The 25,993-nt window shown below is 45.6% G+C and overlaps 1 protein-coding gene across 1 annotated transcript; it reads right to left on the bottom strand.

Annotated features, from left to right (window-relative positions):
- Nucleotides 1-11,815: 11,815 nt before the first annotated feature.
- Nucleotides 11,816-14,658, bottom strand: LOC105494279 (hydroxycarboxylic acid receptor 1). The gene has a single exon (XM_011762566.3). It carries the CDS (start codon nt 13,883-13,885, stop codon nt 12,872-12,874), a length of 1,014 nt encoding a protein of 337 aa, XP_011760868.2. The 5' UTR covers nt 13,886-14,658; the 3' UTR covers nt 11,816-12,871.
- Between the last annotated feature and the right edge of the window lie 11,335 nt (nt 14,659-25,993).

The raw sequence follows: 25,993 nt of genomic DNA, 5'->3' as shown, positions 1-25,993 counted from the left end.
AATAATAATTTTCGGTGCCAAACAGTGAGGTTTTCCAGGAACACTAAAAATTAGCATGAGAAATTAACAGGCATATGACATAAACAGTAGCAGACATATGAATTCTTTTGGAAATGTTGAGAAGACAGTAGTCACCTGTTCGATGAGGACAGACTAGTTGAATTTGACCACTTTTCCTATGCCATCTCTCTGTACAAACATGGATTGCTTTTCCACATCAGAACTCTGCCGTTCACCTCCAGTTAGAAAAAAAAAAAGCCTGCTCGAGAGTATAATATTTCATAAGAAGTTTGAAAACTTGAGCCCAGTTTCAGTGGCATGTTAAAATAAGTTGGGTTTTTTGTTTGTTTATATTAGATTTTGATACGCTTCTGTGCTCAAGTGATTTATTTTTAAGTATGTGATTTTTTTTTTTTTTTTTTGCAAAGTTTGAATTAATGAGAAAAAGGATTCATGAGGCTAGTCGTAAGCTGTAGCAAATCGGGTGTACTTTGTGCTACAAATTTGTTTTTCTGTGTTGCTCTGCATGAAGAGGGGTACCTGAGGATAGAGCACGGGCTTAGTACCCCATAAACTCTCGGTTCTGGACAGCCCAGGAAACTGGTTGGTAACAAACCGTTGCAGGTCCCTGAAACAAACAAAAAACTGGATGAGGTCGCTATCTTGTTTATGTCCTTGGGAGCTTAGTATGTGATTGTGATTTTTTTTTTTTTTTTTTGACAGAGTCAATCTGTCACTCAGGCCGGAGTATAGTGGCACGATCTCAGCTCACTGCAACCTCCACCTCCCAGGTTCAAGCAATTCTTCTGCCTCAGCCTCCTGAGTGGCTGGAATTACAGGCATGCACCACCACGCCAGGCTAACTTTTTGTATTTTTAGTAAAGAGGGGTTTCACCATGTTGGCCAGGCTGCTCTTTTTTCTTTTTTTTTTTTGAGACGGAGTCTTGCTCTGTTGCCCAGGCTGGAGTGCAGTGGCGCGATCTCGGCTCACTGCAAGCTCCGCCTCCTGGGTTCACGCCATTCTCCTGCCTCAGCCTCCCGAGTAGCTGGGATTACAGGCGCCCGCCACCTCGCCCGGCTAGTTTTTTGTATTTTTTTAGTAGAGACGGGGTTTCACCGTGTTAGCCAGGATGGTCTCAATCTCCTGACCTCGTGATCCACCTGCTTCGGCCTCCCAAAGTGCTGGCATTACAGGTGTGAGCCACTGCGCCTGGCTGTGATTTTTTTTTCTTTAACGAACTTTATTTTTTAGGGCAGTTTTAGGTTCACAGCAAAACTGAGCAGAAAGTATGGACAGTCCTGTATACTCTGTCTCCACACATGCGAAAACTCTCCCACTAAGTATGTGATATTTTTAAAGCCCCCATTTTTGTAAAATTAAACTTAGAGGGACAGGACCTTAGAGGACATGGAACTCTGCCTTGTATCAGGACACCATTGCACACATTGTTTCTCTGCTTTTCAGTGTGATTGGGTGTCATCCTATAGAATGTTTTCACCCTTTAATATTTTGGTCTTACGAATTCTTGCCATGCAGGAGGTTTCTAAACTGTGTTGCTTCTACTTTGAGTTATAAAATGTAAATTTCTTTCTTTTTTCTTTTTTGAGACGGAGTTTCGATCTATCGCCCAGGCTGGAGTGCAATGGCATGATCTTGGCTCACTGCAACCTCTGCCTCCCAGGTTCAAGCGATTCTCCTGCCTCAGCCTCCCAAGTAGCTGGGACTACAGGTGTGCACCACCACGCTGGGCTAATTTTTGTATTTTTAGTAGAGATGGGATTTCACCATTTTGGCCAGGCTGGTCTTGAACTCCTGACTTCAAGTGATCCACCCCCCTTGGCGTCCCAAAGTGTTGGGATTACAGGTGTGAACCATCACGCTCGGCCATAAGATGTAAATTTATTTCTTTAGCTGCAAACGCAGATTCAATGATAGGAGCTTATAGACTTTTCACAGTAAACTAGAGTCAGGATGACCTAATATTAGATTCCCATAGAACTAGAGTACCTGATGATGATCCAGGTGAGATGAAGACAATGATGAAGAAGGTTTTGGTGGTACCCACATTATAGAGAGCTTCCCATGTGCTGGAGCCCATGCTCAGAGCTATTTATTTATTTATTTATTTATTTATTTATTTAGAGACGGAGTCTCGCTCTTGGCTCACTGCAAGCTCTGCCTCCCGGGTTCTCACCATTCTCCTGCCTCAGCCTCCCGAGTAGCTGGGACTACAGGCACCCACCACCACATCCAGCTAATTTTTTATATTTTTAGTAGAGACGGGGTTTCACTGTGTTAGCCAGGAGCTCAGTGCTTTTATAGTCACTTGTTTCACCCTGGCTATAGCCCGTGTGGAAGGTGTTATTATTATTGATTCTGATTTCAAAATGAGGAAAGTGAAGCTCAGAAAGGATGATAAAATATTCAGGGACACCCAGCTCATAAGAGCAGAGCATGGCCGGGCACAGCAGCTCAAGCCTGTAATCCCAACACTTTGGGAGGCCAAGGCGGGCGGATCACAAGGTCAGGAGATCCAGACCATCCCGGCCGATATGGTGAAACCCCAGCTCTTCTAAAATTTACAAAAATTAGCTGGGCGTGGTGGCGGGCGCCTGTAATCTCAGCTACTCAGAGGCTGAGGCAGGAGAATCGCTTGAACCAGGGAGTCGGAGGTTGCAGTGAGCCGAGATCGTGCCACTGCACTGCAGCCTGGGTGACAGAGTGAGACTCCACCAAAAAAAAAAAAAAAAAAAAAAAGCCAGATGCAGTGGCTCAGGACTGTAATCCCAGCACTTTGGGAGGCCAAAGTGGGCGGATCACGAGGTCGGGAGTTCGAGACCAGCCTGGCCAACATGGTAAAACCCCCATCTCTACTAAAAATACAAAAATTAGCTGGGTGTGGTGGCACATGTCTGTAATCCCAGCTACTCAGGAGGCTGAGGCAGGAGAACTGCTTGAACTGGAACCCAGGAGGCGGAGGTTGCAGTGAGCTGAGATCACGCCATTGCACTCCAGCGTGGGCAATAAGAGTGAAACTCTGTCTTTAAAAAAAAAAAAAAAAAAAAAAAAAAGGGGGCCGGGTGCAGTGGTTCATGCCTGTAATTCCAGCACTTTGGGAGGCTGAGGCGGGCAGATCACGTGGTCGGGAGATTGAGACCATCCTGGCTAACATGGTGAAACCCTGTCTATACTAAAAATACAAAAACAAAAAATTAGCCAGGTTTGGTGGCCAGCGCCTGTAGTTCGAGCTACTCTGGAGGCTGAGGCAGGAGAATAGCGTGAACCTTAGAGGCGGAGTTTGCAGTGAGCCGAGATCGTGCCACTGCACTCCAGCCTGGGTGACAGTGAGACACTGTCTCAAAAATAAAAGAAAAAAAAAAAGAGCTGAGCTTGGATTTGAATCTGGCAGTGACTTCAAAGCCTGTGTCCCTAACCATCATGCTACACTGCTCTTACTATGTTATTGTCTTGTCTGTAAGGTTGAAGATCTTTCTCAGGGCATGGTGGAGATGGAGGTCATGCTATTCAGGCTTCAGTAAAATAATTGGTATTTGTTTCCTGTTCTTGCTGCCTGTGAATACCATGCTTCCTTCTGGATGTATGATGACACTTGTCAATAACAATTATAAAGTAATCCTAAGGACCTTTATTAACTAAGAGTCAGAAAAGTCAGTAGTAGTTATTTCTAGAAGCTGAAATTTGCAAGGGACTCTCCCTTTTTAAGTTTCCCAATTTCCTAATATTTTGTGTGTGTGTGTGTGTGTTTTTTTAAAAACAAGAGTCATGGATAAAATTAGAAAAAAACAACCACAGGCCGGGCGCAGTGGCTCACCCTTGTAATCCCAGCACTTTGGGAGGCCGAGACAGGCAGATCATGAGGTCAGGAGTTCAAGATCAGCCTGGCCAATATGGTGAAACCTCATCTCTACTAAAAATACAAAAATTAGCCAGGCGTGGTGGCAGGCGCCTGTACTCCCAGCTACTCAGGAGGCTGAGGCAGGAGAATTGCTTGAACCCGAGAGGCGGAGATTGCAGTGAGCCGAGATTGCACCACTGCACTCCAGGCTGGGTGACACAGCAAAACTCCATCTCAAAAATATAAAATAAAATAAAAATAAATAAATAAATAAAAGAACCACCACAAATGTTAAGTTTGCAAAAGAACCTGGAGCCTGCATGTGTGTTCTGGCTCTCTCATTAACTAGCTGTGAAACCCCTTAACCCCTCACCCTCCTCATGTGCTCATGAGGAATTAGATGATCTTCGAACTTCCTCCCAGCTCTCACACTGCATGATTCTAAACCAAAGTTCACGACTACTTGGGCAGAATCTAAAGGGCAGCCTCGTTGGATTCTGGTGCCTCCGATGGAATTTCCGGTCTTCCCACTGCACGGTGGGCATGTTTTGTCTTGTTTGTTTCCTTCTTTTATGTATTTATTATTTTTTTCTTACGAGCGTATGAGTTGTACAGAAACTTGTTTAATGAATCATTTCAAGAGTGAAGGCAGCGATCCCACCGCATTTTGTAGAAACTCCACTTAAAATTTATGACTCACCCAGTTGAATCTCCATGCCTGGTTATCTTATGACAACTTGAATGTGTGCCACTAAACTGGACTGAATTATTGTAAAAATTAATAGTAACACTATTGCATTGTACTGAGTGATTTGCGTATGTGATCTCCTTTAATCTTCACAAAAACCCTGTGACAGATGTGTTATTACTGTCATCATCATCTCCATTTTACAGATTGAGAAACGAGGCATCGGGAGGTTAAGTAACTATTTTGTGTCTTTGAATGAAGCTGGGATTTTTGGTTTTATTTATTATTTTATTTAAATAGAGATAGGGTCTCACTGTGTTGCCCAGGCTGGTCTTGAACTCCTAGGCCCAGGTGGTCTTCCTGCCTCAGCCTCCCAAAGTGCTGGGATTACAGGTGTGAGCCACCACGCCAGGCCATTGGATTTCTGTTTTAATTATCTATTGCTGCATAACAAATTGCTACAAAACGTAGTGACTTAACACAACCTCCACTGTGTCATCTCTCATGGTTCTCTGGGTTGGCTGGCCTCAGCTGGGTGCTTCTCATTTGGGGATTCTCAGATGGCAACTGGGCTAGAGTCGTACGGATGCTGAAGCAGGACACTGGGACACTCAGGCTTCTCTCTGTCTCCACAGAACCTCGATGCCTCTCTACGTGGTGTCCCTGTGGCCTCTCTGTGTGGCCCCTCTATGTGGCATCTACACACAGCCTCTTCACATGTTCTGTCCACGGTGTAGTCTGGACTTCGTACATGGACATACTTAGGGCTTCTGAAAGCACACAAGCAGGCCTTCTTCATCCCTGGGCTTGGAAACCGCAGAACATCACCTCCACCACATTCAATCAGGCAAAACAAATCAACCGCAGAACATCACCTCCACCACATTCAATCAGGCAAAACAAATCAACCGCAGAACATCACCTCCACCACATTCAATCAGGCAAAACAAATCACAGAGCCGGTCTGTGTTCCACCAGGAGATGCCACCTAAGGGTGGGAGTGCCAGGAGGTACAGCTCAATGGGGCCATTTGGACTCACCACTGCAGAATATAGATGACACTGAGTTGGGACCCTTGGCGTAGCAGGAAATAAGGGTCCCCTGGTCCCCTAACAAAGGAGATGTAGTAGTAGAAGCTGGGAAGTAAAGGGGTAGAGAAGAAGCTGATCATACTGACTGGCAGAGACACACAGACACACACACACACATTTCTTTTGAAAAAGGAGAAGAACACTTCATGGTTTCGAAACGTTTAGGTTTATTGTAAAAAACCTAAGGGCAAACCAGAATAACCAAATAATCTTGAAAAAGAAGAACAAAGTTGGAGAACTCTCCCTTCTTGATTTAAAACTTTACTGCAAAGCTATAGTAGTTCAGTGTGCTTCTGGCATAAGGATAGATATTACAGCTCAAGAGAGCAGGATTGAGAGTCCAGAAATAAACCCTTACATTCATGATCAGCTGATTTTCAACAAGGGTGCCAAGACAATGGGGGAAAGAAGAGTCTTTGTCATAAATGATGTTGGGATAACTAGGTCACCACAAGCAAAAGAACTGGACCCCTTTGCTACACAGTACGCAGAAATTAACTCGACTTGGATTACGACCTCAATGTAAGAGCTAAATCTCAAAAACTCTTAAAAGAAAACCTAAGAGGCCACGCCTGGTGGCTCACACAAAATCCCAGCACTTTGGGAGGCCAAAGCAGGTGGATCCCTTGAACTCAGGAGTTCAAGACCAGCCTGGGCAACACAGCAAGACCTGGTCTCTACAAAAAATACCAAAATTAGCTGGGCATGCTGGCACATGCCTGTGGTCCCGGCTACTTGGGAGGCTGAGGCAGGCGGATTGCTGGAGCCCGGGGGTTCAAGGTTACAGTGAGCTGAGATCATGCCACTGCACCCCAGCCTGGGTAACAGAGCAACACTCTGTCTCAAAAACAAAAACAAGATAGAGAGGAATCTGAAGGTCTATTCGTGAATCTTCTGTCACGCTAAGGGTTGGAACAGACCCTTCCCTCTTCGGCTGGCCTCATGACTTCACCTCTTACCGGGTGGTCGCAGCCCCAGCCTGGACCTTTCATTCCTGCCCTGATGGTCTTCCTGCATTTCCCAGTTTGCTCTTTTTCACCTCTCTATATCTGCCTGGAATACCGTTCCCCACTGTGTCCCTGGTGGCTTCCTGTCCATCCTTCAGAGCCAAGTTCGCAAGCTACTTCCTCTGAGATGACTAAGACAGGAGTAAGGGCCCTGGATTCTCCTGCAGGACCCTGTGTGAAAGTGACAAACACAGGGTCCCACAGGATAATTTTATTATTTTATTGTATTATTTTATTTTATTTTTGAGACAGAGTCTTTCTTGCTTGCCCAGGCTGGAGTGCAGTAGTGTGATTTCAGCTTGCTACAACCTCCGCCTCCCAGGCTCAAGCGAGTCTCCTGCCTCAGCCCCCAGAGTAGCTGGGATTATAGGCACGCACCACCACGTCCAGCTAATTTTTGTATTTTTAGTAGAGACGGGTTTCACCATGTTGGCCAGGCTGGTCTTGAACTCCTGACCTCAAGTGATCTGCCCACCTTGGCCTCCCAAACTGCTGGGATTACAGAAGTGAGCCACAACCCCTGGCCATATTTTGTAATTTTATATTTTATAATTTTATGTTTTCCCTTGGTTTCTACAGTGGGCCCCGTGGCTATGATTTTCATTTATGTTTCTACCGTGTCTGGTATAGAGCTGGTGCTTCATTAATGTTCTTTGAAAGAGGAAATGAATGGATGAATCCTTATAAGGAATAAAATATTTACCCCCCTCCCACTATATCATTTTATAGTCCAATACAAAGAAACCCGAATACAGATTTGGCTCATATGTGAGCCCATCTCTTTCATCTGTTTATTCCATCTCTCTCTCTTAATATATAAATGATTATATATTTATATTATATAATTTATATATGTATAAATATGATATATAATATAGTAAATATGATAAACACTTATATGTCATATGTAAAAATTATATGGCAAATATATATATAATAAATAAATAATATGTATATAAACGTAGAGCCTCAGATTCACGGATGAGCTCAGAAGGGCCCTGTGCTACCATCTTCAAAATTCTTAATACTTTTTATTACTTAAAAAAAATTTTGGCCGAGCACAGTGGCTCACACCTTAATCCCAGCACTTTGGGAGGCTGAGGTGGGTGGATGACGAGGTCAGGAGTTCAAGACCAACCTGGCCAATATGGTGAAACCTTGTGTCTACTAAAAATACAAAAAATTAGCCTGCTGCTAACAGGCATGTGCCTGTTGTCCCAGTTACTCAAGAGGTTGAGGCAGAAGAATCGCTGGAACCAGGGAGGCAGAGGTTGCAGTGAGTCAAGATGTGCCACTGTACTCCAGTCTCGGCTACAGAGCAAGACTCCGTCTCAAAAAAAAATTTTTTTTTTTAATTTAGAGATGGGGTCTCACTCTGTCACCCAGGCTGGAGTGCAGTGGCATGATCATAGCTCACTGAAGCCTCTACTTCTTGGTCTCAAGGGATCCTCTCACCTCAGCCTCTCAAGTAACTAGGACTACAGTCATGCACCACCACACCTGGCTAATTTTTAAAATTTTTATAGAGATGGAGTCTCACCGTGTTGCCCAGAGTGGTGTCAAACTCTTGGCCTCAAGTGATCCTCCTGCCTCAACCTCCCAACGCTCTGGAATTACAGGCATGAGCCACCTCGCTCAGCCATTAACACCTTTTGAACAAGGGACCCCACATTTTCATTTTTCACTGGGGCCTACAAAGTAGGGTCACTGATCTTGACGCCATTTATGCACTCATTGTGATGATGGAGTCTTTCTTGAATCGTATTAGAAACCTCTGTGAATCAGAAGGCCTGGAAAGCCAACAAGTAGAGACCATGCCTCACAGTGCAGCCAAGTCCCCACCTTGTAGAGCCTTAACAACTGGCTCAAGCCCTTGTGCCCCAGAGTTCTAATCCCCTCCAAGGAGCCCTGCACTCCAGGAACCTTCAGGTGCCATCTTAAACATTTTTGTTTTAATAAAAGGTAAGGAAATCCATTCTGAGAACAGACCAAAACTGAAAGTTTTACCATGGTTAGCACGAATAAAAGATACCTCTTGTTTTTTCCACATCATCCCTATAGACTAATAGCTCTTCCAGGTTTCATGTGACTTTTCTGGAAAGACTCTAAAAGGAGTAACAAGGAGGAAAGATCACTTGAACCCAGGAGTTTGAGACGAGCCTGGGCAACATAATGAGATCCCATCTCTAGAAAAATTATAGCCGGGCGCGGTGGCTCACGCCTGTAATCCCAGCACTTTGGGAGGCCGAGACGGGCGGATCACGAGGTCAGGAGATCGAGACCATCCTGGCTAACACGGTGAAACCCCGTCTCTACTAAAAAATACAAAAAACTAGCCGGGCGAGGTGGCGGGCGCCTGTAGTCCCAGCTACTCGGGAGGCTGAGGCAGGAGAATGGCGTGAACCCGGGAGGCGGAGCTTGCAGTGAGCTGAGATCCGGCCACCGCACTCCAGCCTGGGTGACAGAGCGAGACTCCATCTCAAAAAAAAAAAAAAAAAAAAGAAAAAGAAAAATTACAGAAAAATTAGCTGGACTCGGTGGAGTGTACCTGTGGCCCCAGCTACTAGGGAGGCTGAGGTGGGAGGATCACTTGAGCCAGGAAGTCGAGGCTGCAGTGAGCCATGATCACACCACTGCACTCCAGCCTGGGCAACACAGTGAGATCCTGTCTCACCAAAAAAAAAAAAAAAAAAAAAAAGAGAGAGAGAGAGAGAGAGAGAGAACACATTTTCCTCTAAATCAATCATTTTCCTGTTTCAGATAGTTTAAACAAAGTGTTGTCAACAAAAGCTATACTCGACTTCTTTACGATGTCCAAAGACACTTCTTGCTAAGATGTATTTTTCATCACATTCTGCGAATGTAAAAAGGGAAGCAAATTTAGAATCAAGACTGTATTTCAGTTTGGATTTGATTTTTCTTTTTGTTTGTGCTTGCTGTTTTTTCGGTGAGAACCTCTGCCTGCCTGCCATGCAGTTCTGAATATCTTAGCTTTTTTCCCTTGGAGGGCAAAATCCTAGGGGTCCTTTGACCTAGAGTCACACACAGGACACAGATTTGCTTTCAGAATCCATTTTTATTCCGATGAAGGAACAAAGGAGCAACAGCCCAGGAGAGAATTCTGAGAACAGAACTAAATGCAGAAGTGTGTATTTTCACAGATTCCTATCAGGAGGATGTATGACTCTTCAGTGCTGGTAAGAATTCTTGCCTTCACTCTTTCCCAGGTAACTGAGGTGCGGGGGAATTCAGGCGTGTAACAGAGCAACAACTTAAGGGCTCTAAACCCCAAAGGAAATTGCTTCTGTGCCTTCACTTCTTTATGTGTAAAACGTGTTAATATAAGAAGTCATAATATTGAGCACTTACTGCCAGGCGCTATGCTTAATGCTTTACATGCACTGAATCATGCATTCATTCAACATTTCCTGGGCACCTGCTATGTGCAGGTCCTCTTCTAGGCATTGGGTATATAACAGTGATCAGAGTTCTGACACCTCAGGAATGTACATTCATTTAAACTGCCCGATGACACACCGAGGTTGTGTTATAGTATCCCTGTTTGACAGACGAGGAAAGTGAAGCTACAAATGGTTAAATAAAATCTGCCAGGCTGGGTTGGGCGCAGTGGCTCATGCCTGTAATCACAGCACTTTGGGAGGCCGAGACAGGCGGATCACTAGGTCAGGAGATCGAGACCATCCTGGTTAACACGGTGAAACTCCGTCTCTACTAAAAATACAAAAAAGTAGCCGGGCACGGTGGCAGGCGCCTGTAGTCCCAGCTACTCCGAAGGCTGAGGCAGGAGAATGGCATGAACCCGGGAGGCAGAGCTTGCAGCGAGCCGAGATTTGGCCACTGCACTCCAGCCTGGGCGACAGAGTGAGACTCCGTCTCAAAAAAAAAAAAAAAAAATCTGCCAGGCTGGGAGCAGTGGCTCATGCAGGTAATCCCAATACTTTGGCAGGCCAAGGTTGGAGGATTGCTTGAGGCCAGGAGTTTGAGACCAGCCTGGGCAACACAGTGAGTGAGACCTCATCTCTACAAAAAAATTTAAAAATTAGTTGAGTGTGGTGGCTCATGCCTGTACTCCCAGCCACTCAAGAGGCTGAGGTGGGAGGATCACTTGAGCCCAGGAGTTTGAGGCTGCAGTGAGCTATGATCATGCCATTGCACTCCAGCCTGGGCAACAGAGCGAGACTCAGTGTCTAAAAATACAATCTGCCCTAAGATCACAGGCCTAGTAAATACTTGAGATGAGATTCCAACTTAGATGCATCTAATGCTCTATAGCTCGTAGTTTTCATCGCTAGGCTGTGCAGTGCCTCTGGAAAAAGGAACAATAGGGACAGCCTAGAGGGGTGTTTTGGGGCCAAAGAACTAGAAGTTGGCAAAGCTTTTTTTTTTTTTTTAGATGGTGTTTCATTCTTGTTGCCCAGTCCGGAGTGCAATGGCACAATCTCAGCTCACCTCAACCTCCACCTCCTGGGTTCAAGCGATTCTCCTGCCTCAGCCTCCCAAGTAGCTGGGATTACAGGCATGCACCAACACACAGGGCTAATTTTGTATTTTTAGTAGAGACAAAGTTTCTCCATGTTGGTCAGGCTGGTCTAGAACTCCTGACGTCAGGTGATCCGCCCACCTCAGTCTCCCAAAGTGCTGGGAGTATAGGCTTGAGCCATTACGCCCGGCCCCCAGAAGTTGGCAAAGTTCTTCAGTAGGGAGAGTATCCTGGGCATTTGAGAGAGTATAAATTAAGGAGTTGAAAACCATGTTCACCACTTTGTGGCTTGAGAAAGGAGCTAGAGTTGGCCTGGAATGTTTCCCCCTAATTCAGGGCAGGGGCAGCTTGTCATTTCATAGAGTCCTCTGTTTTGAGGGGTCCAGGTACACATTTGGGAAGCTCATGTATATGAGGGAGTTTTGCAATAAGAGTACAACACTGATGTTCACACAGAACAGGTCTAGAAATTATTCCGTGAAAGGATGAAAGCTCAACTTGTCTGCCCCCACCCCCCAAAAAACTTTACTGTCACACAAGAGTTGACTAATGACCCTCCACTAAAAATTACACAGTATAGTGCCTGCCACCAAATACGAATTCAGTAAATACTTGGAGAATAAGTAAATGAATAATTTCAATTCACAGTCACATAATAAGTCATCAAAAGCAATTGTAAAAGCAATTGTATTGGACTCAGCACATCCCACTGGAGAAGCCAGGGCAGGGAAACAGATCCCTCAGCACATTATTTGAAATACAAAGATTTGAAGAAGGTCAGAGCAGATTGTTTTGTTGTTGTTCTTCTTGGGCTACCGGGAAGTCACAACGATGACAAAGAATTGTACAGATGTACAAAAAAATGTAAAGATGAAAATTAATAGATCAATACATCCCAATCTAAAGAGCCTCCTTCAGCCTGAAATAAAAAAGTATTGATTGACTTAGCCCGGTTTCTATTTTCTGAGATAAGGAATGATTTAAGGTCAGAGGATAGGAAATGATGCTAATGCCCCCCACCTCCTAAGAGAGAGAATATGCCCCATTTAAACACATATGCCCATTTACTTAGCCATTTAAAATGACACAGTGGAAGCCGGGCGTGGTGGCTCATGCCTGTGGTCCCACCGCTTTGGGAGGCCGAGGCAGGCGGGTCACCTGAGGTCAGGAGCTCGAGACCAGCCTAGACAACATGGCAAAATCCTGTCTCTACTAAAAATACAAAAATTAGCCAGGTGTGGTGGCAGGAGCCTGTAATCCCATCTACTCGGGAGGCTGAGGCAGGAGAACTGCTTGAACCCGGGAGGCGGAGGTTGCAGCGAGCCAAGATTGTGCCACCGCACTCCAGCGTGGGAGACAGAGCGAGACTCTGTCTCAAAACAAAAACAAACAACGAAAATTACACAGGAGCTGTGCGGTTCCTAACCCCCCTCCCAACACACACATGCTCCACTCCATGCACATTCTGTCCCCTGCCATCGTAATCAGATAAAATGCAACCAACTCACTTCAATCAACTGGAACCTCCCCAAAAGGTATAGTTGTGTGAATTTCATTTCCGACAGAATGAGGATGCAGTTCATGTGCGTGAAGCCGTCTTGCAATAAGAAAGGGGGGTGGCATTTTCAAAGCCCCCGACCCCTTACCGAGTTAATTCTAAGTCACCACTCTATCTTCCTCAGTGTTGCTGGTCTGCTTGTTCAGTGCCACTCAACAGTGTGGGGATCCTACTGCCCATCAGACTGGCTTTGGGAACTATTTGTCACACTGAGGCAACTCTTGCGACTGAGGTTCGAAATTGGCATCTCTTGCGGCCTTTGTGTTTTTGAGTGTCCTGGCTGCTTGGGTTTCAGACTGCAGATTTTGAGCTTGTTGTAGAATTTGGGAAACGAGGGGCTTGAAAAATAATACACCAGGGGATCCAGCATGCTGTTCATGTAGGTGAAGCTGAGGGTGATGTGCAGGGCCACATGGACAGAGGGATCGCAGGCACTCGAGGGCACCGTCCAGAGGAAATAGAGTCTGGCGGACACGCTGGGCAGGTAGCACGTGATGAACACAACTGCCACCACCATGATGAACCGGGTCGCCTTCTTCATCCGAGCCTGTCTGGCCAGCTGCTGCCTCCGCCTCAGGCTCCAAACAATCTTGAAGGAGCAAAATAAGATGATGCCGAGGGGCAGAAAGAACTCCAGCTGGAACATGATGTCATGCCAGCCATTGGCCGACTCCATGATGAAGCTCTCACAGGAGACAGCCGTCTCTTGCACACAGAGATGGTTCTCCAGCAAAAGATACAGTGTTCCCAGGATGACCAGGGTCCACAGGGTGCAGACGATGCCAGCTGCCGTCCGGTTGGAGATGGTGTTCACCGCGTGGTGGGGGTGGACCACTTTGAAATACCTGTCCACAGCCACCACCGTAAGGAACACGATGCTCCCGGCCCTGTTCATGGCCAAGGTGAAGAGCCCCACCCGGCAGGGAATGTCCCCAAAAGCCCAGTGTCTACGTCTGAGGTAATAGTCTGTCCGAAAAGGCAGGCAGATCATAAGGAGGAAATCAGCCACGGCCAAGTTGAAAAGGTAAACAGTGCTTGGCTTCCAGGTCTTCATGTGGAAGCAGAAACCACACAGGGCGACCCCATTGCCTAGTGCGCCCAGCACAAAGGCCACAATGAGCAGCGGCGGCATCACCTGGGAGATGGTGTCCCCCTCGATGCGGCAGCACGACCCGTTGTACATGGTGGGGACAGAGCAAGTGTCCGGGTGCGGAGCAGCCCAGGGAGTCCCTACAATGACACAGATGCTTATCGGAGCGTCAGCACTCACCCAGCTGCTGCATGTCTGACTTCATCACCCAGGATGCGTGCGGGTCCTGTGTGTGTGGGTTGGATGCTGCCACAGCAGCGAGAAGAGAAACTTCAGCCAGGAAATGACAGACCCAGGGAGGTCTTTTCTCTGGAGCCTGTCTCATAAGCCGCCTGCCTCTCCGAGAGGCCAAGCCTGGAGCCGGATGAAGCTTGGAAATGCATGCAATTTTGCAAAAGTGGTCATTTCTGAGAGGTGGTAGGGTTGGGGGTATCCGAAGAGATTCGTGCCCGTAGAGGAGCGATTGGGTCCAGCCCCAGGATAATTTTTATTTTCAGCTTCGCTTTTCCTCCTCGGACTCCGTGCTGGAGAGCACACAAAGCTGCCCAGAAGGCAAGAAAAAAGCTTGTTTGTCCTCCCTCCTGGTGGAGAAATCCAAACATTTCCTGGAGTCATTCTGGGCCCCTGCCTTTGCTTTCCTCCCCTAACCTTTGCCTGACTGCCTTGTCCTCTCCCTCATCCCACGGGGCACTCCCATTCGGTGCCAGAGAGGGGAGGCTTTGCTCTGCAGCTCCTCGGGGCCATTTCCTGTGCCCAAAAATACCGCGCTCGAAAATTGGAAGAGTCTGCGGAGAAAAATGTTCTAATCACGATACTTGATGGGTGTTAGAAAAAGTCTTTGATGAGAGTCACCTTTCCCCCGCTCCCTTCCCTTTGCATCCTTCCGTGAACCGAACTGGCCAGTTGCACAAGGACCAAGGCCATGACATAGATCAGAAGCCCACTTCTCACATGTCTGTCTCCACAAAACGGCCTCCTTGGGAGCCGGTCCCCCCTCTGCTGGGAAGCAGAGCCTAGAACTTTTACAAAGATTTGGCCCTGAGTTTCCATTGGCTGCTTAAATGAGCCAAGCACCGTGAGATGTAAGTTTTTAATTTCAATCATGTGCTAAGCCTATCAATTACAACTGCCCCCTGGGGGCGGACGAGGATTGGAGGAGTTGATTAAGGAGTCCATCTCTAAAGCAATCATGAGTAAAATTAGACTGCACAAAAAATTGGAGTCTTTGCTAAAATTTCCTGTCCTTTGGCTTTAAGGATTATTAATCTGCCCTGTGTCTTTCAGCTTCCAGTTTAGAAAATGGGGTGGAGGCCGGGTCCAGTGGCTCACGCCTGTAATCCAAGCACTTTGGGAGGCCGAGGCGGGTGGATCACAAGGTCAGGTGATCGAGACCATCCTGGCTAACACGGTGAAATCCCATTTCTACTAAAAATACAAAAAATTAGCCAGGCGTGGTGGCGGGCGCCTGTAGTCCCAGCTACTCAGGAGGCTGAGGCAGGAGAACGGTGTGAACCCGGGAGGCAGAGCTTGCAGTGAGCCGAGATCTTGCCACTGCACTCCAGTCTGGGCAACAGAGTGAGACTCCATCTCAAAAAAAAAAAAAGAAAGAAAGAAAATGGAGTGGCTCACATCTATAATTCAAGCACTTTGGGAGGCCGAGGCAGGTGGATGACTTGAGGTCAGGAGTCCGAGTCCAGCCTTGCCAACATGGTGAAACCCCATCTCTACTAAAAATACACAAAAATCAGTTGGGTGTTGTGGCACATGTCTGTAATCCCAGCTACTCAGGAGGCTGAGGCAGGAGAATCACTTGAACCCGGGAGGTGGAGGTTGCAGTGAGCCAAGATCGTGCCACTGCACTCCAGCCTGGGCGACAAGAGTGAGACTCTGTCTCAAAAAAAAAAAAAATGGGGTGGAAAAGAGGGGGTGCATTCAAAGAATGTGTCTGTCTTCTAGACGCACACTGAAGCTAAATTCTTCCCACTGGATGCCGGACTCCGAATCTGTCCACCCACATTCTCCCCTGCCTCGCCCTAGCACAGACCGTGGTCACCTCCCACCTGAACTGATGAAACAGTTTCCTAACTGGTTTCCCTTCCTCTCGTCTATTTCCTGTAAGTCATCTTCTACACAACAATCTGATTTTTCTAAAGCACAGATGTGATCATATACCTTTTTTCACTTAAAAATCTTCACTAGGCTGGGTGCGGTGGCTCACACCGGTAATGCCAGCACTTTGGGAGGCCGAGGCGGGGGAATCACGAGGTCAGGAGATCAAGACCACCCTGGCTAACACGGTGAAACCCCATCTCTACTGAAAATACAAAAAATTAGCCGGGCGTGGTGGCGGGCGCCTGTAGTCCCAGCTGCTTGGGAGGCTGAAGCAGGAGAATGGCGTGAACCCGGGAGGCGGAGCTTGCAGTGAGCGGAGATCTTGCCACTGCACTCCAGCCTGGCGACAGAGCGAGACTCCGTCTCAAAAAAAAAAAAAAAAAAAAAAAAAATCTTCACTAGCTCCCTTCAATCTGCCAAGGCGCCAGAAAGATGGCCTGTGGACCATATCTGGTTTAAAAACCAGCCTGGCTTGGCCCATATGTTTTTAAAACCTGGTGGCGTCCTATAAAAACCTGGATTTCTGTTGTCTCTTAGAACACTGGAAGATCTGGCCACACTGGAGCGACACTCCCACATGGAAACAATCAGCTGGAGCTGAGAGTAGACAGAGTAGAGACAGAGAATGAGCTCTACTGTTTGCCACAGTCCCCACCACTCCCTATTGCCTTACATCTGGTTGGCTTTCCTCATTGGCAAGCCTCGTCTCTGTGGGATTTTGAGTTTGTCACCTCTGCTCTAGGTTGAAGGTCACATTCCTTGGATTGATGTACAAGGTCCTTCACAGTTGGTTCCCAACCTACCTTTCCAGTATGATTTTCCTGCCGCTTTCCTCCTTCCACCCTACTCACTAGTCTCGTAACCTCTAATAGATAAACGTGTTCGTCAGATGTCTACATCTCATTCCCTGACAAATTCAGCAGTTCTTTGAAGACAAACTTCATACTCTTGGCCTGGATGACTAACTTCTACTTTTCTTTTTTCTTTACTTTTTTCTTTTCTTTCTCTCTCTCTCTCTGTTTTTTTCTTTTCTTTTTTCTCTCTCTTTCTTTCCTTCTTTCCCTCTTTCTTTCTCTTTCTCTCTCTCTCTTTCTTTTTTTTTTTTTTTGAGACAGGGTCTGGCTCTGTTGTCCAGGCTGGAGTGCAGTGGCTCTATCTTGGCTCACTGTAGCCTCGACCTCCTAGGCTCAAGCCATCCTCTCACCTTAGCCTCCTGAGTGGCTGGGACTACAGGCACATGCTACCATGCCCATCTAATTTTTGTATCTTTGTAGAGATGCGGTTTTGCCATGTTGTCCAGATCTCAAACTCCTGGGCTCAAGTGATCCACCCATCTTGACCTCTCAAAGTGCTGGGATTACAGGTGTAAACCACCATGCCAAGCCTACTTTTCATGAGAGCTCTTCGTAGCCACCTTCACTCTGTGGGCCTTTGTGATTCTGTGATAAGGCTTAACTAACAGGGGTAACCATGGCAGGCTGAAACACCCCAAGATGAGGTCAGAGGGGTAACCCTGAGTATTTCATATGCTTAGCCTGGATTTTTTAACAAATGGAAAATATTCTTCATTCTACATTCTCAGATACTGTCAGGATTCTTGTAAACACAAATACTTCCTTTTTTTTCCACATGACTAACACCTGCCTTTCTTTTCTAAATCCTTTGTCTTGTCAAATCACCTTCCTCTCTATTTTTTTTTGTTTTTGGACTGTAGAATTAACTAGAAGGCAGAGGATTAAGGAAGAAAAAAATGATATCTATTCCTCTGAAAGTCTACTGGTTTTTTTGGTTTGGTTTTTTTTGGTTTGTATGTTTTGAGACAGTCTGGCTCTGTCGCTAAGGCTGGAGTGCAGTGGCACAAATGTAGCTCACTTCAACCTGTGCCTCCTAGGCTCAAGTGATCCTCCCACCTCAGCCTCACAAGTTGCTGGGACCACCGGCATGTGCCACCATGCCTGGCTAATTTTTGTATATTTTGTAGAGATGAGGTTTCACCATACTGGCCAGGCTGGTCCTAAACTCCTGGGTTCAAGCGATCTGCCTGCCTCGGCCTCTGAAAGTGCTGGGATTACAGGCGTGAGCCACTGCACCTGCACCAAAAGTCTACTGGTTTTTCACATACACTCTGATCTTATTCTACCCCAGGCCTTCAAGAAAATGCTGTGTCTCTCTTCTTGGACTTCCTGCTCAAGATCATGCTCTGGTGGCCTATTCCTTTGTGCACCAAATTTAAATCTATATAGGCTCATGCCTGTAATCCCAGCACTTTGGAAGGCAGATCACTTGAGGTCAGGAATTCGAGACCAGCCTGGCCGACATGATGAAACCCCAACTCTACTAAAATTACAAAAATCAGCCGGTCGAGGCTGGGCGTGGTGGCTCACTCCTGCAATCCCAGCACTTTGGGAGGCCAAGGCAGGTGGATCACCTGAGGTCAAGAGTTCGAGACCAGCCTGGCCAACATGGTGAAACCCTGCCTCTACTAAAAACACCAAAACTAGCCAGACGTGGTGTCGCATGCCTGTAATCCCAGCTATTCGGTGGGGCTGAGGCAGGAAAATCGCTTGAACTCGGGAGGTGGAGGTTGCAGTGAGCCGAGATAGCACCATTGCACTCCAGCCTAGGGAAAAAGAGTAAGACTTTGTCTCAAAAAAGAAAAAAAAAAAAAAGAAAAAAAATTAACTGGTCGTGGTGGCGCGTGCCTGTAGTCCCAGCCGTTCCAGAGGCTGAGTCACAAGAATCGCTTGAACCCAGGAGGTGGAGGTTGAAGTGAGCCAAGATTGCACCACTGCACTCCATCCTGGGCCACAGAGGGAGAATCTGTCTTAAAAAAAAAAAAAAAGAAAAAAAAAATTGGCCAGGCAGTGGCTCATACCTGTAATCCCAGCACTATGGGAGGCCGAGGAGGGCAGATCACCTGGGATCAGGAATTCAAGACCAGTTTGGCCAACATGGTAAGACCCCATCTCTAGTAGAAATATAAAAATTAGCCAGGTGTGGTGGCAGGCACCTGTAGTCCCAGCTACTCGGGAGAGTGAGGCAGGAGAATTGCTTGAAGCTGGGAGGTGGAGGTTGCAGTGAGCCGAGATCGCACCACTGCACTCCAGTCTGGAGGACAAGAGCAAGACTTCAACTAAAAAAAATAAACAAATAGACCGGGTGTGGTGGCTCACACCTGTAATCCCAGCACTTTGAGAGGCTGAGGCGGGTGGATCACAAGGTCAGGAGTTCAAGACCAGCCTGACCAACACGATGAAACCACGTCTCTACTAAAAATACAAAAATTAGCCGGGTGTGGTGGAGAGCACCTGTAATCCCACTACTCGGGAGGTTGAGGCAGGAGAATTGCTTGAACTGGGGAGGCAGAGGTTGCAGTGAGCTGAGATCACAGCCACTGCACTTCAGCCTGGGTGACAGAATAAGACTCCGTCTGAAAAATAAATAAATAAATAAATCTAAAAATTAATTCAAAATAGATCCAAGATCTAGATGTAAAAGCTAAAACCACAAAACTCTTAGAAAACATAGGGGAAAAACTTAAGGACATTGACTAAGGTAATGATTTTTGGATATGATGCCAAATACACAAGGAACAAAAGAAAAAATAGATAAATTGGACTCCACCTAAATTAAAACCTTTGTGCCTCAAAGGACACTCACTATTAACAGACAAAGTGAGGTCAAGTGCAGTGGCTCATGCCTGTAATCCCAGCACTTTGGGAGGCCAAGGCAGGTGGATCACTTGAGGTCAGGAGTTTGAGGTTAGCCTGGCCAACATGGTGAAACCTCATCTCTACTAAAAATACAAAAATTAGCTGGGTCTGGTGGCATGCACCTGTAGTCTCAGCTTCTTGGGAGGCTGAGGCAGGAGAATCCCTTGAACTTGGGAGGCAGAGGTTGCAGTAAGCCGAGATTGTGCCACTGCACTCCAGCCTGGGTGACTGAGTAAGACTCCACATTAAAAATAAAAACAAAACAGGCCAGGCGCGGTGGCTCAAGCCTGTAATCCCAGCACTTTGGGAGGCCGAGACGGGCGGATCACGAGGTCAGGAGATCAAGACTATCCTGGCTAACCCGGTGAAACCCCGTCTCTACTAAAAAATACAAAAAACGAGCCGGGCGAGGTGGCGGGCGCCTGTAGTCCCAGCTACTCGGGAGGCTGAGGCAGGAGAATGGCGTGAACCCGGGAGGCGGAGCTTTCAGTGAGCTGAGATCCGGCCACTGCACTCCAGCCTGGGTGACGGAGCGAGACTCCGTCTCAAAATAAATAAATAAATAAATAAATAAATAAATAAATAAATAAAATAAAATAAATAAAAACAAAACAAACAAATAAAAAAAAAAGACAAAGTGATATGGTTTGGCTGTGTCCCCACCCAAATCTCATCTTGAATTATAGCTCCCATAATTCCCACGTGATGTGGGAGGGACCCAGTGGGAGGTAATTGAACCAAGGGGTGGGACTTTTTTGTGCTATTCTTGTGATACTGAATAAGTCTCACAAGATCTGATGGCTTTGTAAAGGGAAGTTTCCCTGCACAAGCTCCTTTTTCTTGTCTGCTGCCATGTGAGATGTGCCTTTCAGCTTCCCCCATGATTGTGAGGCCTCCCCAGCCACGTGGAACTGTGAGTCCATTAAACCTCTTTCTTTTGTAAATTGCCCAGTCTCGTATATGTCTTTATCAGCAGCATGAAAGTGGACTAATACACAGGGCAATCCATGGGATGGGAGAAAGTATTTGCATACCACATATATGTGATAAGGGATTACTATCCAAAATATATAAAGAGCTCTTACAAATCAAGTACAACAACAAAAAAAAACAACTCAATTAAAAAATAGGCTAGGCTCGGCACAATGGCTCACGCCTGTAATCCCAGCACTTTGGGAGGCTGAGGCCAGTGGATCACGAGGTCAGGAGACTGAGACCATCCTCGCTAACATGGTGAAACCTCGTCTCTACTAAAAATACAAAAAATGAGCCAGGCATGGTGGTAGGCGCCTGTAGTCCCAGTTACTCAGGAGGCTGAGGCAGGAGAATAGCATGAACCCAGGAGGCAGAGCTGGCAGTGAGCCGAGATCACAGCACTGCACTCTAGCCTGGGTGACAGAGCGAGACTCCATCTCAAAAAAATTAATTAATTAATTAACTAAATTAAAATAAAAATAGAAAAATTAGCCGAGTGTGGTGGCACACACCTGTAGTCTCAGCTACTCAGGGGGCTGAGGCAGGAAAATTGCTTGAGGCGGAGGCTGCAGTGAGCTGAGAATGTGCCACTGCACTCCAGCATGGGCAATGCAGCGAGACTTCATCTCAAAAAAAAAAAAGGAGGGGAGGCAAAGGACTTGAATAGGCATATCTCCAAAGAAGATACACAAATGGCCAATAAACACATTTGCCATTAAGATACTCAATATTACTAATCACTAGGGAAATCCAAATCAAAACTATAAGATACCACTTCACACACATTAGGATTGTTATTATTTAAAAGAAAAAATAAATAAGGCCAGGTGTGGTGGCTCACGCTTGTAATCCCAGCACTTTGGGAGGCCAAGGCAGGTGGATCACGAGGTCAGGAGATTGAGACCATCCTGGCTAACGTGGTGAAACCCTGTGTCCACTAAAAATACGAAAAAAATGAGCCGGGGGTTGTGGTGGGCACCTGTAGTCCCAGCTATTCAGGAGGCTGAGGCAAGAGAATGGTGTGAACCCGGGAGGCGGAGTTTGCAGTGAGCCAAGATCACACCACTGCACTCCAGCCTGGGCGACAGAGCGAGACTCCATCTCAAAAAAAAAACAAAAAACAAAAACCAGAAAAACAGAAAATAACATTGGCAAAATTGTGGAGAAATTGAAACCCTTGTGCATTGTTGGTGGGAATGCAAAATATGCAAAACAATGCGGCAGTTACTAAAAATATTGAGATCCAGCAATTCTACTTCTGGATATGTACCTGAAAGAATTGAAAGCAGGGACTTGAACAGGTATTTGTACACTCATGTTCATAGCAGTATCGTCACAATAGCCAAAAGGCAGAAGCAGCCCAAGAGTCCATCAACTGATAAACAGACAAACAGAATGTAGCCTATACACACAACAGAACACCATTCTGTCTTGAAAAGAAAGGAAAGGGCCTGGTGCAGTGGCTCACGCCTGTAATCCCAACATTTTGGGAGGCTGAGGCGGGTGTATCTCTTGAGCCCAGGAGTTAGAGACCAGCCTGGACAACATGGCGAAACCCCATCTCCACAAAAAAAAAGAAAAAGAAAAAAAAGAAAAATGAGCCAGGTGTGGTGATACATGGCTGCCATCCCAGCACTTTGGGAGGCTGAGGTGGGCAGATCATTTGAAATCAGGAGTTTGTGACCAGCCTGGCCAAAATGGTGAAACCCTGTCTCTAAGAAAATCCAAAATTTAGCCAGGCGTGGTTGCAGGCATCTGCAATCCCAGCTACTTTGGAGGCTGAGGCAGGAGAATCACTTGAACCCAGAAGGTGGAGGTTGCAGTGAGCCAAGATTGTGCCACCACACATCAACCTGGGCAACGGAATGAGATCCTGTCTCAAAAAATATATATACCCTGAATAGACCAATAACAGTCTTTGAAATTGAGGCAATAATTAATAGCCTACCAACCAAAAAAAGTCCAGGACCAGACGGATTCACAGCCGAATTCTACCAGAGGTACAAGGAGCTGTTACCATTCTTTCTGAAACTATTCCAATCAATAGAAAAAGAGGGAATCCTCCCTAACTCATTTTATGAGGCCAACGTCATCCTGGTACCAAAGCCTGGCAGAGACACAACAAAAAAGGATAAGTTTAGACCAATATCCCTGATGAACATCGATGCAAAAATCCTCAATAAAATACTGGCAAACTGAATCCGGCAGCACATCAAAAAGCTTATCCACCATGATCATGTGGGCTTCATCCCTGGGATGCAAGACCGGTTCAACATACGCAAATCAATAAATGTAATCCAGCATATAAACAGAACCAAAGACAAAAACCACATGATTATCTTAATAGATGCAGAAAAGGCCTTCAACAAAATTCGACAGCCCTTCATACTAAAAACTCTCAGTAAATTAGGTATTGATGGGACGTATCTCAAAATAAAATAATAAGAGCTATTTATGACAAACCCACAGCCAACATCATACTGAATGGGCAAAAACTGGAAGCATTCCCTTTGAAAACTGGCACAAGACAGGAATGCCCTCTTTCACCACTCCAATTCAACATAGTGTTGGAAGTTCTGACCAGGGCAATCAGGCAGGACAAAGAAATAAAGGGTATTCAATTAGGAAAAGAGGAAGTCAAATTGTCCCTGTTTGCAGATGACATGATTGTATATTTAGAAAACTCCATCATCTCAACCCAAAATCTCCTTAAGCTGATAAGCAACTTCAGCAAAGTCTCAGGATACAAAATCAATGTGCAAAAATCACAAGCATTCCTATACACCAATAATAAACAAAGAGAGAGCCAAATCATGAGTGAACTCCCTTCATAATTGCTTCAAAGAGAATAAAATACCTAGGAATCCAACTTACAAGGGATGTGAAGGACCTCTTCAAGGAGAACTACAAACCACTGCTCAACGAAATAAAAGAGGACACAAACAAACAGAAGAACATTCCATGCTCATGGATAGGAATAATCAATATCATGAAAATGGCCATACTGCCCAAGGTAATTTATAGATTCAATGCCATCCCCATCAAGCTACCAATGACTTTCTTCACAGAATTGGAAAAATTAAAGTTCATATGGAACCAAAAAAGAGCCCGCATTGCCAAGGCAATCCTAAACCAAAAGAACAAAGCTGGAGGCATCATGCTACCTGACTTCAAACTATACTATAAGGATACAGTAACCAAGACAGCATGGTACTGGTACCAAAACAGAGATATAGACCAATGGAACAGAACAGAGTCCTCAGATATAATACCACACATCTACAGCCATCTGATCTTTGACAAACCTGAGAGAAACAAGAAATGGGGAAAGGAGTCCCTATTTAATAAATGTTGCTGGGAAAACTGGTTAGCCATATGTAGAAAGCTGAAACTAGATCCCTTCCTTACACCTTATATAAAAATTAATTCAAAATGGATTAAAGACTTAAATGTCAGACCTAAAACCATAAAAACCCTAGAAGAAAATCTAGGCAATACCATTCAGGACATAGGCATGGGCAAGGACTTCATGGCTAAAACACCAAAAGCAATGGCAACAAAAGCCAAAATTGACAAATGGGATCTAATTAAAGAGCTTCTGCACAGCAAAAGAAACTACCATCAGAGTGAACAGGCAACCTACAGAACGGGAGAAAATTTTTACAATCTACCTATCTAACAAAGGGCTAATATCCAGAATCTACAAAGAACTTAAACAAATTTACAAGAAAAAAATCAAACAACCCCATCAAAAAGTGGGCAAAGGATATGAACAGACACTTCTCAAAAGAAGACATTTATGTAGTCAACAGACACATGAAAAAATGCTCATCATCACTGGCCATCAGATAAATGCAAATCGAAACCACAATGAGATACCATCTCACACCAGTTAGAAAGGCCATCATTTAAAAGTCAGGAAACAACAGGTGCTGGAGAGGATGTGGAGAAATAGGAACACTTTTACACTGTTGGTGAGACTGTAAACTAGTTCAGCCATTGTGGAAGACAGTGTGGCGATTCCTCAAGGATATAGAACTAGAAATACCATTTGACCCAGCCATCCCATTACTGGGTATATACCCAAAGGATTATAAATCATGCTACTATAAAGACACGTGCACATGTATGTTTATTGCAGCACTATTCAAAATAGCAAATACTTGGAACCTACCCAAATGTCCATCAATGATAGACTGGATTAAGAAAATGTGGCACATATACACCATGGAATACTATGGAGCCATAAAAAAGAATGAGTTCATGTCCTTTGTGGGGACATGGATGAAGCTGGAAACCATCATTCTCAGCAAACTATCTCAAGGACAGAAAACCAAACACCGCATGTTCTCATTCTTAGGTGGGAATTGAACAATGAGAACACTTGGATACAGGAAGGGGAACATCACACACTGGGGCCTGTTGTGGGGTGAGGGGAGCGGGGAGGGATAGCATTATGAGATATACCTAATATAAATGATGAGTTACTGGGTGCAGTACACCAACATGGCACATGGATACATATGTAACAAACCTGCACGGTGTGCACATGTACCCTAGAACTTAAAGTATAATCATATATATATATACACACACACACACACACACATATATATATAGAGAGAGAGAGAAGCGACCTCTAAAGTGTTTTCTAGATGCTTCAGGACTCCCAAAATGAGGAAGAGTTTATCTGTCACCTGGAGCTGAGTGTTGAGCCGGGGAAATAAGACAAACACAATAGTCCCCCCTTATCTGTGGGGAAGATGTTCCAAGACCCCAGTGGATGACTGAAACTGCAGACAGCACCGAGTTCCATGTGCCCTGTGGGTTTTGGATCTGGGAACCAAGACAGCTACTGAGTGACCACCAGGTTGGTAGCGTCTACAGTGTAGACATGCTGGGAAAGAGAGGATTCACATCCTGGGAAAGAGAGCAGGGATGGCGAGAGACTTCATCATGCTACTCAGAATGCTATGCCGTTTAAAACTGATGTTTGTTTCTGGAATTTTCCACTGAATATTTTTGTGCCATAGCTGACCACAGGTAACTGAAAGCCCCGGAAAGCAAAACCACAGATAAGGGGGACCTAGGATACATAACAATAAAGTAAAACAAATAGAATATGTGGTTTAAAGTAATATTTTCCACAATGAATTAAACACACCACAGATGATATGTGAAATGGTATTAGGTGATACAGAGTGATGTATACACATATTTTTATTTTATTTTATGAGACAGGGTCCCACTCTGTTGCCCAGGCTGGGGTCAGTGGCGTGATCTTGGCTCACTGCAGCCTCGACCTCCTGGGTTCAAGTAGTTCTCCCACTTCTGCCTCTCAAGTAGCTGGGACTACAGGCATGTACCACTACACTTGACTATTTGGTTTTTTAAATTATTT

This window comes from Macaca nemestrina, chromosome 10 (genome assembly GCF_043159975.1).
Source record: "Macaca nemestrina isolate mMacNem1 chromosome 10, mMacNem.hap1, whole genome shotgun sequence".
Lineage (NCBI taxonomy): Eukaryota > Metazoa > Chordata > Mammalia > Primates > Cercopithecidae > Macaca > Macaca nemestrina.
This window is presented reverse-complemented; position numbering and strand designations above follow the sequence as displayed.